At 41.5% G+C, this 15,459-nt stretch overlaps 1 protein-coding gene across 8 annotated transcripts in view; it reads right to left on the bottom strand.

Annotated features, from left to right (window-relative positions):
* LOC138183619 (uncharacterized) overlaps positions 1–13,304 on the bottom strand; it is a 56,826-nt gene extending 43,522 nt beyond the window's left edge. The window contains exons 1-3 of one of the 8 annotated variants that reach the window (XM_069120825.1): positions 13,133–13,304; positions 10,488–11,608; positions 8,349–8,591 (exon numbers count right to left, since the gene is read on the bottom strand). In XM_069120825.1, coding sequence (XP_068976926.1) covers positions 8,349–8,591; positions 10,488–10,716 — 472 coding nt within the window. In that variant the 5' untranslated portion in view covers positions 10,717–11,608; positions 13,133–13,304. The other 7 variants (XM_069120826.1, XM_069120827.1, XM_069120828.1 and 4 more) reach the window with 7 other exon arrangements.
* Positions 13,305–15,459: the final 2,155 nt, after the last annotated feature.

Here is a 15,459-nt window from a genome sequence, read left to right as displayed (position 1 = left end):
GTAACGATTAACTACAGAGATAGGGAATGCAAATAGCCGCGAATCCCGGCGGGCGTTTGGTTTCACCGGCTGGCCCGTGGATGTCGTCGGGTTCGTCGTGTGTTCCATCCTCCAAGACGCTTGCGACGGCAACTCTCGACGGTACTCTGGGAAATTACTATTACCGGTTAATGAGCTGCACCGGCTAACGTGCAATTTAGTTAACGAGCGTTTTAAAGAAACCTGATTCTTCCAGCCAAAGTTACGTTGTTCCGTCTATTCGACATAAGAAACAATTTAGTTTCAACACTTTCGACTTTTACAACAATTTTTAATCAAACCCCACGGAAGTATCTGGATGCGCGTATAGCAGTGAAAGTAACTCCGCTTTATATTTCAACGCTTGAGAGAAAGTTATTCGAAGCAATAGAAAAATTCTGTAGTCTATCCACAGGGTGGACGACATCGAAATTACAGAAACGCGTGGTCGAGGACAAAAGTTTCGGCTCGCAAGAAGCAACAATGACAAGAGATGGAGTAGGGCGGGTAGAGTATTGTCAGCCAGCGAGAGAAACGCGGCTGGAGCGCGTCGTTTATTTTAAGTTCTTTCAAACTCTCCGGCGCACTCGCCGGGAAAGGAAGAAGGCGTCAGTGGCGAAGAAACGGAGGGGCGTAGAGGTTCGTTGCACGAGAGGCGGAGTGCGGAGGTGGTGGTACAAAGGAAGAGAAAAAGGGGGAAAGGAAAGAAAGGTCAGCCACCGGGCGAGAGAGCAGAGGTATCATGCTGGAAATAGAGCAAAGAAAGAGCGGAAGAAGGAAGGGAGATCGGCCCTGCTCTTCGAACCATTAGACAAATTTTATATATAGCAGCTGAAAGCTCATTCGTTTTTTCTGCGCATCGTTACCGACTATTGGTCTAGCTATCCCATCGTAATAATCGATCGTTTTAAGCTTCTCCACAGCTTCTTATCGAACCCGACGAAATGCACAGTTCTTGAATTCGAGAATTTCTCAAATTTCGACCCATCCCTTCGTGCGAACTTCCACGTCAGAGAATTTTAAAAATATTTTCACTTTCCTGGCTCTATCTGTCCCACGATGTTCGACCCCCATAGTTTCGTACAGACAACACGAAGCCTGAAGGTAACAGCTTTTTCCTCGAAGCGTCGAAATTCACGACACGTATGCGCGCCAAAAATGGCCGCCTGTAAATACGCGCGCGTTACTCGCGTCGTGGGTGAAAGAGCACGTTGTAACAAGGAAGGACGTCGTAACGAAAACAACTTTCACGGCACGAACCATTAGACTTTTAAGGGACGCGTGCAGGCATCTTGCGACACTCGACGACGCGACGAGACGCACGGCTTCCTCGCTTAACAAAGCCAATTTCCGGCCCGATCCCATAACGCCACTAACGGGACCAACTTCATGGCGATCTGAAATTCTTCGTGAACGTTGCTCCCTGTGTAATTCTTTCTTTATTTTCTGACATCGTGTTACTGTGAACGCAGCATACCGGCAAGTGGAACGAGGCCGTTCTTGATCAACTAGGCAAACAATGACGAAATAGTCGAGTTTCGTTTGTTCTTGAAATCGATAGCATGTTTTCCTTTTAACGTTCTAACTTCTATTTTATCGTGGAAGATTTATAATCGTATGCCTATACAAACAATTTATAAACAATACGTTCACAGGTAGCGAATGATTTATTTATTATCCACAGGTATCTTTTAATACAGCGTGTGGCTTCTCTATCCCCAATAAAGTAAAATACTACGTGAATTTATTTATGCTCAAAGATGATGAACGAGTGCATTATAGAAGTATGCGAATATTATTGGCCGAGCGCTTTATCTACCGCGGCAAGTTTCATTTTGTCCGGATCGGCGTGATATATGAACGTCTGTCCTACTGTGGATTTTCAATTCCCGCTCGAGGAGCCTCAGGTTTTTGATCTATTTGAACAGGATCTCCTCTATCTCTTCTTGAGACGAATCGTTGAAAGACATTGTGAAAATTTTCAAGCACATTGGATAGGTATGTTACGACGTATCGCCACAGCACGAAATAAAACTGTTCGACAAACATACTTTTCCATCGGTTTTATTCCGTTATCTCGCGTATCTAAATACGTTCAAGGCGATTCCTGAAAGAACTTACGCTGATAAAACGTTTGATTTACTTAGTTTCTACGAAGGAGATAGGCACGTTAACGTACTACAAAGGAAGAGTAACGGAAGCGTGGTATCGGAAAGAACATCTGAAATCAGAGAATTCGAATTAATTTAATCGGACGGAAAATACAGTCAGACTGTGGCTAGCTCGTATGTAGAAACTTATCTTGCCATTTGAACGAGGGCAAACGGAAGCTTTGAATTTCCACGAGATTTCCTCTTTCAGGCTCGCGATTTTGTCAAACAGAACGAACGACTCGTTCGAAACGTTTTCAGCGTGATGGACATGCAACACCATGAAAGATCTCTCTGGTCCCTTGTAAATTTAATATTGACGTTCCGTTGCACGCTGAAAATCACGTTGGAAATCCCCGTGCATAGGGAATAAACGGAGGTGGCTGGAAAATAGGGGTTGGTAGATGCTTGAACGGCCACTATTCTCCTCTTCTGTCGTTCGACCCTCTTCCAAACCCCCAACCCCGCGTCGACGTCGCGACTGCAGATATGACAAACGCACGTGGGCCCTGAAACCCATATGCACTGATAACGACGTTATCGGCCCGACATGGAGCACACCGTGTTATTCGCGATACGAGAACGCGCACCGACGCAACCTGGTAAAACGCCATCCATTATCCACACAGACTGATTTACTATTAATTAGTTAGTATCGACGGCGGCAAGACAGACGTGAAATTTCATTCGTAACGATGCGTCGCGAGGTGGCATCCCTTTTTCGAAGCAAGCTACATTAATCAGTAAATGTTACTGATTTCATATGGATGGTCAATTAGTCGCGAAGTATGGGGCTAAATTGACATTTTATCATAGGTTAACTCGTATGAAAGAGGGATGGAAGTGTTCGATAATTCATTGACACTTTGAAATATCTTCAAATTTCTTTAGCTATTGACTGAACACGGTTTCACCGTTAAACAAGAAGATAGACATTTCTTAAATAACGAGGATTAACATTTATGGATGATGAAAATCCTGGCAAACAGGTTTGTCAAAGAAATGCTAGTTTTAGTACACCGTAAGTAATAACCGAAAGTACAAGAAAAAAAGAAAAGAGGAGAAGTCTCGGAGAAGAAGAAGATAGAAAGAGTGCGCGTTTCAGCAAGTTCTTTTGGTGTCGGATTAAGCGCCGTACAAAAGAAATTGAACTTTTTTTTGTGTGCTAGAAGCTCGCGGGAACGAAGCTGCACAAAAGCTTCGAGACAGCCGAGTGCTACTCGAGCACACGTTTCCCTCTCGGATCATCCTCGACCTCAAAACTCCGATACATCCGCGGACAAACGATCGTCCTAGGTGCTCTGATTAATACTTATGGTAGACTTAAACATTTGCTTTAGACTACTGTATAATTGACAACCTAAGAAAGGTACCAATAAAGAATCCACTTTTTCAGCATTCAGATTCGCGTGTTAATATAGTAAAAAGGAAATGAGATTCTTATGACACGGTTAATCTATCGAAAAGGCAATAGGCACGATTTCCAAGCGTATAAAAGGATCAAAGTACATGTGGAGTAGCAAGGAAACGAAATTTGTCAGAGCATTGGCGACGCCTTAAAGTCCCCGACTCCGATTACGAGATTACGGGACTCCGATACTCCGACGCCGGACAAAGGGGATCAGCGAGCGGCAAGGATTAAGGCCAACGAAGAAATTGAATTTGTCGGAAATCCGTAAACGTGAAGGGAATCGACCGGATCGACGTGTTTCCGGCCGCGCACCTGACACTATTCTTCGAAACTCCTACGGTCAGCCTCGGCCTCTTTTTCGTGAGGTGTTAAGGAACGAAATCGTATCAGCAAGGAATGGAGAACTGTGCTTCTTTATCCGAGGATATTTCCGCTACGACGTACATTTTAAAAGCTTCGTGACGTAGTATGTTGAAAATCGAACGGTTATGATTGAAACCATAGTGCATCAAGTGCACAATACGTGCCCTCACCTACGAAGCACAGTTTTATCTTCCTTAAAGGTCACTAAAGAGTGACGAGTTTCTATAAACGGCAACGGAGTTCAGATGTAATCGTAAGAACGCCCAAAAGAGGAAATAATGTTGCATTATTTTTCAGGCCTGTGAGCTTCAGAGGAAAGGTATTTGACAAAACGCACGAATTCCATCGCTTGATAAACAAACGTAGAAAGAAAGGCAGCCACGGCCACTAATTCCCGTTGACGTGATATCGGATCGAACGAGATTTTTGCTATTCCAACAGCGTGATCTCTACGTGGCAGCGTTTGGCGGCGGATAATGCGTTTCCATATTCAAAGGAAACTCCGAACACTGTTTCCGGCGAGGGCGGAGGGCGAATACGTGGCTTGCGGATGAAGTCCGCGTTATTCGCCGGTCGGAACGAAGTTACTCGTAAAAATTAGTGTCTTTCGTTGCTGGTTAAAGCGAAAACGTGAGCAGTGGGAAAGAGTGACGAGAATCGTGTACGAAATTCACGTGGAAAAACCTACTGCCAGCGTCATACGAACTGCTGCCTCGAAATGGTCGCGAGTCATTATATCGATGAAGTGAAATAGAGGATGGAGAAAAAAAGGGAGACGTATCGGCTATACAACCTGTGTGGCCAAACGTGATTCGCGTGGTTCGTTTAGTTTCTGAAATGCTACCAGGTCCTGATGTAGTGGGAAAATTTGGTTAGACATTTATTTTTTGATCCTACGGTTTTTATTGGTCACGGCCCCGGTTTCTTTTTTCAAGCTTTCTGTACGAAATTTCATTGCGACGAAAATTTCCAGAAATTCTACTAAAAATTTCTATCGTACCATCCACATCTAACGATCCTTTCTTTCAATCTTTTGAAAGGTCGGACATTCGAAGGAAACCTATGACATATTATCGTTTCTTTTTCCTATGGGTAGTATCATAGACCTTAACAACAAGGTTAATCACCGTAGGAAGGAAGTAGGATATATATAAGCGTCAAGTGATACGAGTAGAGACTTTTTTGAAAGAGACGTTTCATTGAAAAAGCGCTACCCTTGTACACTCTACACGCTTCTAGATGAATCATCTGGTGTATGAAAGCCAGAATAGAGACTGTAACATGTTGGTAACACGAGGAAATCGTGGAATAGCAGTAGCAGCAGGCTACCAATACTGGTGTCGGTTTTCATTTTAAAGGTGCCGCGTGTCGCTGTAAATTTCATCCACCAGGCTAAAATTTATCTGACCGAACCCCGCGGATCGGGCATTAATGAATTTCCCGATATTTTCAAGGGCCGTGGGGTGCCTATCGTCGAGACGCGAGTCCGCTCTTTCAGAGCGGCTTTCTCTACCATCCTTCCCACTCCAGCGTCGGTTCCAGTATTTAAGAGGGCGTATATATCTTCCCGAGAACAGCCCCTCTAACCCATGGCCGGACGGTTCCAATTTATTTGCAACGGCGGCGCATCTTTCATCGGCCTTTTCGTATTTTCTCGAACGGATCCGCAAGTTCTTCGTTGTTTTACTTCTTTCGCGAAACCATCGAGATACGGCAAGAGAGAAATTGAAATTAGAAATGATTTTCAATGGAATATTTCTCAAGTATTATCGGATACTAGAAAATCTAATTGTACTCGTGAAATTACCGATCTGTTGAAGGATTTCTTTCGCAAACTATGATCGTGTTTCACGATTCAGGTGGAAACAAATATGGAGAAGCATGATTTCCAAGTCAAATTCGGGGCTCTTTAAAATCACGATCCCGCGTTCATTAGCCCCTGGCTGCGACAGATAACGGGTATAATTTATGATCCCTTATTACGAAACTCCAGCATCCCAACGAACGAAGCTTTCTTCCGGAACGGTTGATAAACATGTTTGGCTCTGGTTGAAAATTACTTAGCCGCAGACTTCAAACAACTTCCCTTTCAATTCGTTCATTATTCCACAGGTTAATTTATTTCCAGCCAATCAGGAAGATGTATCTTCCCCATCTATTTGCATAGATCCTCCACAATCTTCCACGTAATCTTCCTTGGCATTCTCAACGTGGAGAAGATTGGAGAATTTTTAAAAAGAGGGAAGATGCTTAAATTCACCAATATAATCCCACGATAACCACATTATCTTTATTCGACTGTCATCAGGGGGAGAAGTTCAGTGCAAACGGACAATAATATTTGCACGTCGACGCAAAACACACCTTGCCTTAGTTCATTTTTAAGCTTATCTATGATACGAACAGACTGAATTTAGAGAGAAAGGGTCTGAAACACCGCAGTGATGCTAAGGAGGAACAAGAGGGAGAGTATCTCTAGTAATCCCCGAGGGAATAATCGATGCCGTACTCCGCGTTTTTCTCCCCTTAATTAACGGCTCGTCGCAAACGCGAGAGATTACTTTTAATTAGCTTTTCGAACAGGCTAAGTACGGGGAACGGATGAATTCGCCGAACGCGCATCAACGTGTTCTGCGCAATTATACGTCAGTCGTTTCTTATGATTACTTTTCGTTTTGGATTCATTCATCGATCGCGAATAAACGTGTTCATCGTTATACGTTCTCTGTATCAAGGACTCCATTTTCGTTTGACCACTAATTCCACGTTAAACCCGTGCTTCATGGTTTTTATTTTCAGCAACAGAAAATTAGGAATAGATTCGTAAAAATTCACGTCATGGAAGAAAATGAAAAAAAGAAATATTATCATTGTACTTCTCTAAGGAAACTTTCCTCTTACTCTTTTTTTTCTTGATTCTGCAAAAAATATTCTACTTTTATCTTCGCTAACAATCAAATCGGAATTCTTCTCGTGCAAAGCTTTTCGGTATGTTGCACCAACAATGTGTCCTCTGGCGCGTATCCATGATACTACAGCAAAGGACATTCAACTTTAAGAAAACAGGAAATCCAATATGAAGTTCAAAGCGGAACGACTGGCAGCTACTTCCTTTATCGTAAATTTTAATATCGCACTTGTAACGGAATTCGAGCTCGTAGAAAATTGAATGTTACTTCTTATTTTATCGAAAGAAGACAGTTTACGATCGATTCTAAAAGAACGGTTGTTACATTCGATAGTAGGTACGTATATAATGTATAATAGAGATAGGGCAATTTTGCAAAATATTCCGATGTTTCGCGTGCGTTCGATTCGTTCCGGCGAAAACAACGCATCCATTTGATGCATCTGCTGCGCCTCTGAATGCGACAAAATTGTCGACAAAAGGTATCGTCTGAATGCGCGTGTTTCGTGTAACCAGTCCACTGGACAATAACGGAAACTATGGTCAGTCCAGTGGAAACGTTGTATGGTGGCGGCTTTTTTTTTTTAATAAACCGAAAAACGTGTATCCACCGCAATTAAGATCCATAACCATTTTTATAAAAAAAAAAGACGTAGAAATTGGAAGAATTCGAGCTTTGATGAACTTTGAATATCTAGAAATTTCGGAAATATTCGATAACGAAGGTTGATATGGTATTTCAAATATGCCAAAGCATATTTACGGCTGTGCCAGACTACTTTTACAACGCAGTAAAAGCTACTTCGAAACCCAATTTTGAGGAATCAGTGAAAAGATATTTGATTTTATTACTTTTCCCTCAAAAGTTACTGGAAGATGATAAAATCGTAACGGTTCCTTTATCCCAGTACGAGATATCGGGCGTTTTTCGCAAATTTACTGTTCGGCGAGGTTAATTGCCAGAGGTAAATTAGACGTGATTAAAGAAAACAGGATGTGAGTAGATTCGGAATCTCGCCACGGAGAGAGTTAAACATGGACTCGAAATTAGGGTAGCCCGAAAGTAGATGAAACGCGGCTAAAAGTACCCTGTTCTCTAATTGTCTTTTAGGTAAAGACTTTCTCTATACAGAACACTCCGCCCCTCTTATTTTCTTGGCAAAGCGTCAAGAATAAAACGGCTCGGATCACTGTTTACCGTCACGAAATTTCTCCCTTTTTTACACGGTGGATATCCATGCAGTTTACAGTATTATCGGTCACGAATCTTCCTTTAGCGTCGTCTAACAGCCATAACCGAGGATCATAAACCACGGTAAAGCGAAAAATATACTATTCGACGTCGTAAATCCTAAGCTGATCCGCTAAATTGACGTCGTAATACTTGATTAATCGTAGAGAGTGAAGAAATTTTGTTGACTTCTTTATTATCGTTGCTTTCCAATCGTGGAAAAAATAATTTTTTAAATAATAAAATAATTCATTTCAATTCACTTACCTTCGGGTTGATGGGGTGTGTAGATGTTAAGGTAAAGGCAGTCCTCGCTTTGGTTCGTCAGGTGCGGTAGTAGTTTCTTTAGGTACTCGTATCTAACCGGTTTCACCTCGTCTCGCAGGTTTGGCAGCGTTTGAGGGCACACAGGTGCAAAGTCTTGAAATTGTCTTGAACCGCGCCATGGTTCCGGTGATCTTGGAGGAGAAAACCTCAAGGATTCGACTGGTGGTTCTGCATATGGCACTCCTGAAACATTAAGTTGCTTATGATTAGTTTAAGAAGCGTAGCTTGTTTCGAGTGACTAGTATCGAGTTTTACATATTTGAGGAGTTGAAGTTCTTTCGTTTCGGATCGAGTTAGATATAAATTATTCGTCGAATATCAATTTGAATAAAAAATTTACATGAAAACTTAAATGAAAAAGTTTAAATTCCAAAACCCAAATTGAGAAGTTTAAATTAGAAAGTTTTACTTAGGGAGTACGAAATAGTACGTCGAAACATACGTTGGAATTCTTATTATTAAACGAAGGAATAATGTAGTAGCTGATCTCTAGGACGAATCATCGCGACGCGATAATCAGCGTAAAGTTTTATTACGCCGTGAGTAGATCGATTAAATTGATCCCGTTCGTCCGGCGGTCGATGTTAACACGCTCCAGCCTGGCAGTAAGGATCACGGCTGATCCATTTTACCCTATTTCCGTGTAAATTGGATTGCCAGGCCACTGGCTTTACCGCATAAAATATTAAATCGCTCAGCTGAGCAAGTACAAATCGAAAAGTCTGATTGCAAACATCTCGGATTTAAAACCTGTGATCACAACGATTGACGATTTTTTGCGTTTAACCTAACAACCGGAATAAAATTTCCTTGAAACTAAAAGTAATTAAAATACTTTTCGCAGGTATTTTTATTCATACCGAATTAGTCCACATTTGCATTAACCTAGTCCATATGCATTCGCACATTTCCTTGTGCTAACACGATACTATTTACATAAAGATAATGTCGTTCGACAACTTTGTTTCGAACGTTTTAGACACATTTCACTATGTCTAAATTTATCGTAGTCTCAGAAGGCATACAAACCTCGTTTTGTTAATAGGTTCTAAAGAACTGAAATGCGCTTCCTCTACTACTTATTTGACATTCCCCATCCCAATTTGAAGACTCTGGAGACTGTAACCTGTCCTTAATTTATCCTACACTCCCTCAGTGCCATTCCATGCTCAAACGGAACCGTTTGCACACGCGGGAACGCTCAAGAATCGAGTAGCCGATGCCAAGGAATGTCAGAGGATCTCGGGGAACTCAAGAAGGTACGAACCCCGCTCGATTCCGCTTTGCCAGCTAATGTGCACGCGTGCACGAGACCAAGAACCATAGACGAGGAGCGCTTATTCCCGGAATAGCCTGCGCGCTTCTCGTTTTGAAACCTTTGAGGTATCGGGATCCTCGTAGCGCGAATACATCGCAACTAATATTGCAGAGACCTAAAGAGAAAGAGAGAGAGGGGGAGAGAGAGAAAGACAGAGAAATGAGAAGCTGATGCAGCTGTGAACAAACTTTCACCCTCTGGCTGAAGTTCGCCGTATCAGCAGCCGGAAACTGAAATCGCGCCGGTCTCTGTGTTATCGTTACCCGCCGTCTGGCAGGCTTCGATCCGTCACACGATTGGCCTCGAAACTTTGAGATTTCCTATATGCTATGTTAAACGATGATTGTATACGGATTCCAACAATCGAGATTGACCCCTTGCCGCATGCAAGTTACCTCTGTTAGTTCATTTTTCCGAATTTTTAAGTTCCCGTGATTTATGGAGAAATTTCGGTATTAATTAGAAACAGGTGAGTGAGAATTATGTGTTATTTTAGATTTTGCGATGATCAATACTGTTACAGCGTTACGCGATATGTGTTATTAGCATGCTGTGTAATACAGCAGCATTTTTCATCCTTGTTTCCAACATGCATAAAGGAAATGTAGTTAATTATTGCTGTTGTTTGGCAATAAATATCGTTAACTGGAACATGACATATGTTTAATTTATGTCTTTAAACGAAATTAATTTACTGAGTATATTGTATAACCGACGATGTATTTATATACACGAAAATTATTTTCAGCTATAAATCTCACCCCGAAAAACATCGACGGGCTGCAGATCGTAGGTGGTCCTCGGCTGTACCACGATTCCACGTAAGCGGCCCTGCTTAACGCGCACCTCTCTCGTCCGTTCCGGAAGATCAGGAAGTCTAGAGTAGCCGTATTGCGGTATAGTGTCGTAAAAACTGCGATGTTCCGTGAGGATCTGAGTACAGGCCAGCAACACGAGTCCCAACAGCTCCAGTCGCAACATTCTCGACATTTGTTCGATCGGTGGACAGCCGGAAACCGTAGCAATGAATTTTCGCCGGTCCACCTTCGGGCTCGGCTGCCTTTCGACCGAGTCACGCAGCTCGGAACTGGTTCTCGGAGTAAAAATAATTTTTCAACGTTTCAGCTACTTCCGCTCTTGCACCGGATGCGAGGGGAGACTCCCGGTTGGTTGTCGACTTCTCTAGGACTCGAATATTCACGTTGCTTTCGAAAGGATGCGAAATCAGCTGCGTTTCGATATGTACGTTGTATATGTACGTTGACCGCTCCTGATCGTTATTTCATATTTTCACTAATATTTAAACTCTGCGCTTCCAACGAAATTGTCTTTAATAACACAGAATTAATTACGGTTCACTTAATCAAGAAAAATATTTTGGTGTTGAAGTTAAACTACAACGCCTGCAATACAGTGAAAGGCACGTATCATGTACAGAACTTTTACTCGATATGAAGATTTCTTGGCTTAAGATCCTACACCATTGTACTCGTACGATGAATATCCTGAAGAGACGAGGTAAAATAGAACTAAAACTCTTCGGTTTTATAGCTCGTGACGACTTTCCCTTTGGGCCGCTACAACTTCAGATATATTTGACAGGCTATGAAACAGACGCGGTGTCGGTTTCGTCGGCTACGTCGCACTGTCTGACGGCGATTATAAGGCAAGAAAAGGTTCGCTCCACGCTGTCCTCCAGTGGGATATTCTTGGGTCGAACGAGGGTGAACGCACGTACGTGATAAGAGAGAAAGAGAGAGTTGGAGAGCGCTCTATTTTCGCTTCAAATAGAACGATTCTGCTGTTGGTAAACTTTGCACACGTTCACGCCAGAACTCGCAATTCCCTGCAGTTTCTTTCAAAAATCTTCTTCTACGGATAACTTACGGAGCTGTCGTTTTAAACTAGAAGTCCTTTCGGAACGATACTTCCTCGAACAGGGATTGTAGCATTTGTGGATTCAAATAATAAGCGGAATAGTGAAATGCAGAAATAAAGCTGTATTCGCGATTATATTAGTGTCACCCTGCTACAATCCGTAAAAGATTCCTTTTTGAACACGCTATACATTTCTCAGTTATATTGCTCTGTGAAATGTTTACAGGCACAAATCTTTACGCGGCACGTATTCAATTGCGTTCTACGAATCGGTAGTATAAATATTTATTCGATCTCTAATCAGTAAACGCGTATCATTCATAACGGTATCGCTTAACAGATTCATCGCAACACCGGCGTGCATTCAGTAACACGCAAAAGGTTCATAGTTATTCTACGGGTATATGAAAAGTTATTTAAAACTATGAAAGAGACGTCTTAAATGCAATTGGAGGTTGTTACTAATTGTACGGACTGAGCTGTACATTTTTATCCTCGAAACAGAACGTTGCTTCTATTAGCAACAATTAATGCAAAAAATTAATTACAGGAAAGTGAGGAAGAACAGTGACGCAGTGGAAGGAGTGGAAGCGCAGCTTGGGAAAGGTTTCAATTTACCCCATTCATCGGACTTACAAAGCTGTCGAAACAGCGCGAATGATTTCTACGGTGCGAAAATCATTTGGTGAAATTTACGAGAAAAAACGCGGCACGTGCACGCAGCAAACCGGATTACGCGGCGTGAAATAAAACCGAGGGCAGCTTTAACGCCCACTTAAAAGCGGCGGATAGCGCGCGCGCGCGCGCGCGTTAAATTATGAATACCCGTAATTTGCATCGTGGTTGATTGTCGACTGAGTAACGCGACCCTTCTTTCTTCTTTTCATCCTCTTTCTTTGTCATTTTAGTTTTCTTTATTTTATTTCTTAATTGAACCACTAGCTTTCAGACCTTCGTGACGTGTTTTCCTAATATTTGAACTTGAATCCGCATGAAAGTTTTCCTCTGACGAAATAGCGTGGTACCAGCGTGCCATTAGAGAAATATAGTCAGCAGATGAATCTGAACTATTCTTCGATTTTTAAATTGATTTTTAAGAGTTTAGAATTTAGCATGAATTTATGATAAGAAACTATACTAGGGATTTCACGTTTGATGTTTGTAGAATGATTAAAGGTGCTTAAGAGAAAGCAAACGTTGCTTTCGTCGAGGATGTTGAACTTTTGGCTGCCCTTGCGTGCCTCGAGCAATGTGGATATTCTTGGACCACGCTGTACCCAACCACAGCCTTTCGGCGTTGCTTGAGTAATGGAACGAGGCGGGGAATCGTGTTGATCCACGTAAATTGCGTCGTTAAACGTTTATAATAATTTTTTACGTAAAGTTATACCGGTGGACGATAAATTCTTGATGAAGGAAGTAAAAAAACTTAATAACCGCCATTGCGTTCACCCATGTTTCGACCTTAAAATTACAAAATGTATATCCTACGAAGCACTTAATTTAAATAACTACGATCACTATTTACCTAAGCTAGAAAAAAATATCGAACAAGCACTTGAGATAACGATACACTTTCAGACGAAGTAGATTTCTTTTTGTTGTAATTTGTTCTCCTCTAATTGTCACCCGGAAACATCAAGCCATACGTCGCGACGTAGATTTTGCGTGTACGCGTGGTCGATTTTGCCTCGATGGAACTCGCGAGTGGACTGAGTCGTAAGTGCTAAAATTAAATCGAGAACGCGTTGAGAAGGAAGCGCCGCCGGGCGGTCGCCTTACAAGCTGAAACTTTTATTTTTGGGAGAACGTTTCGTGATCGTTTGCAAACTTTCCTTCTCGAAATCCCGTTTGAAAGAAAACTTTCCGTGCGCAAAACTTCCGCAGCCAGAGTTCTCCACGATTTCCACACATCGAATGTCTTTATCTTGCTATGATCTGCAAGACAGACCCTGCCTGTCTGTCTGATCGAGAGTAATTTAATTTAACTTAACAGACGGCAAAGATTCCTCCTTTTGAATTACAACTAGCAAGGACAGAGTTAATCGTCCCGTGTTTAACAGAATTAGCATATAGGGAAGTGTACTCGCTAAATGAAACAGCTGTTATCTGAAACTCGCTGTTTATCGAGATTAAGATGATTGCATTAATCTCAGAGTTGGATTAGTTGTCATAAAATTTAGTCTATTCTAAATGAAAGCCATATCTAAATCAGCGACTACTTATCGAAGAAAATTGTACACAAAACAAACACGTAGAACGATTTGCAAACGTTTTAAACTCGATAAACATTGTTTGAAGTGTGATGCTCCTGCGCGCAAGCAGATTAAAAAACTTCATCGGAGAATTACTTTGCACATACACAAGTCGAGCCACTGTTCCTCGCATGTAACGACGTGTTAAAGCAACGATAAGAAGGCTTTGAGAGGCGTCCTCGAGGCATGAGGCGTTCTCCGATGAGTGGCTCCTCTTCAGGAACACCTCATTCACGTTAATGAACTTACTTCGTGAGCTAGGGACGAGCAAGACCAACGAAAGTGCATGACTTCTCCACGAGAACAAAGGTTTCGGATGAATTTTACGAAGTACCTCGTCAAATTGCCTGTGTGTCTGAAAGCGATCGATCATTCTTTCTCTCGTCTTAATGAAACGATTAAATTTGGCATTTTCAAACAAATGAAAACGAAAAGTAGCGAGTGTCCTACATCTTAAGCGACATTATTTTAATCTAGAGTTATCAGCTCTTATTGATAAATGAAGACTTTATGGTTAGGTTATTTCTCAAGGTATTGTTAACATTGTATTCATGACGAGTATTAAGTCGAAGCAATCTCTGCGACTTTCAATATTTTCCAGCTAATTCGTCCAATCCTACGTATGGGAGAACAGGATGCATTGTTTCCCAGCTTGTCGATAAAGGAAAACGAACCAGTAAAATACGAAGATATATACAGGTTTGTAGCGTATAAACAGTCCACTAGCGATACATTCTAATCCCAGGAGGATCAAGCCATCTCGGAATATGTCTCCCTCATTCTTAGAGCTCATATATGATTTTATAGGGCAAACGTTTTCTCTGCTTATGGCCACGAGAATCGATTTATATAGCGAATTAATCATTTTCATTTGAAATTTACGTTGAGTTTTATCTGGTCGAAGATTATAAAAGAAGCGTTCGTTCAATGAACTAGTATTATATCGGGATCAAACTTTAATTAACCATTCATTGCACAAGTTTTCCTTGATCGAGTTGAAAAGTTTATCGACTAAAGCCAAAGTTCTTTTAAACAGTCAACGATTTAAATTGCTGTTTCCTGAACAAAAGATCGGGTTTCGTTTTCCAGAGGATTGGATAGGATAGAATCTACAGTCCACTAGCAAACAGATTCATCTGGCAGAATAAATAAATATTTCGCGCCTCTTCTCAAAGCAAAATCTCGTTGCGGATATTCCGTCTCTTTACCCGGCAGCAATCTCTAAACCTGTTTATCACCAACCACGGGTCTAGTAAAAAAGTAGAAGAGGATGGAGTTAAATGAGTGTTATTTAAATCAAAACTCACAAGTTCGCGACTCGAAGAGGTGAAATACAAGTAAATGGTGGATAGAAAGTTATCGTAATTTCCATAGGGATAATAAAAGTAACGGAAAATTAAACAAAGAAGATGTGCGCTTTAAACTAAATTATTTTTTGATATTGGACTTTTAAAGTATATACGATTCAAGATATATGATTCAAAGGATATTTTAACATCTGTTTTTCAGTTTAAAAAATCGAAAAGCGTATACCCATTTTTCAACGTAGATTTTCTGCGAAGGCAACGTCATCGTGGAGACGTGACGCTGATTTAAATTT

Source organism: Bombus flavifrons, chromosome 9 (genome assembly GCF_040668555.2).
Source record: "Bombus flavifrons isolate JBK064 chromosome 9, iyBomFlav1_principal, whole genome shotgun sequence".
Classification (NCBI taxonomy): domain Eukaryota; kingdom Metazoa; phylum Arthropoda; class Insecta; order Hymenoptera; family Apidae; genus Bombus; species Bombus flavifrons.
The sequence above is the reverse complement of the archived record's forward strand: the minus strand, read 5'-3'. Positions and strand labels throughout refer to the sequence as shown.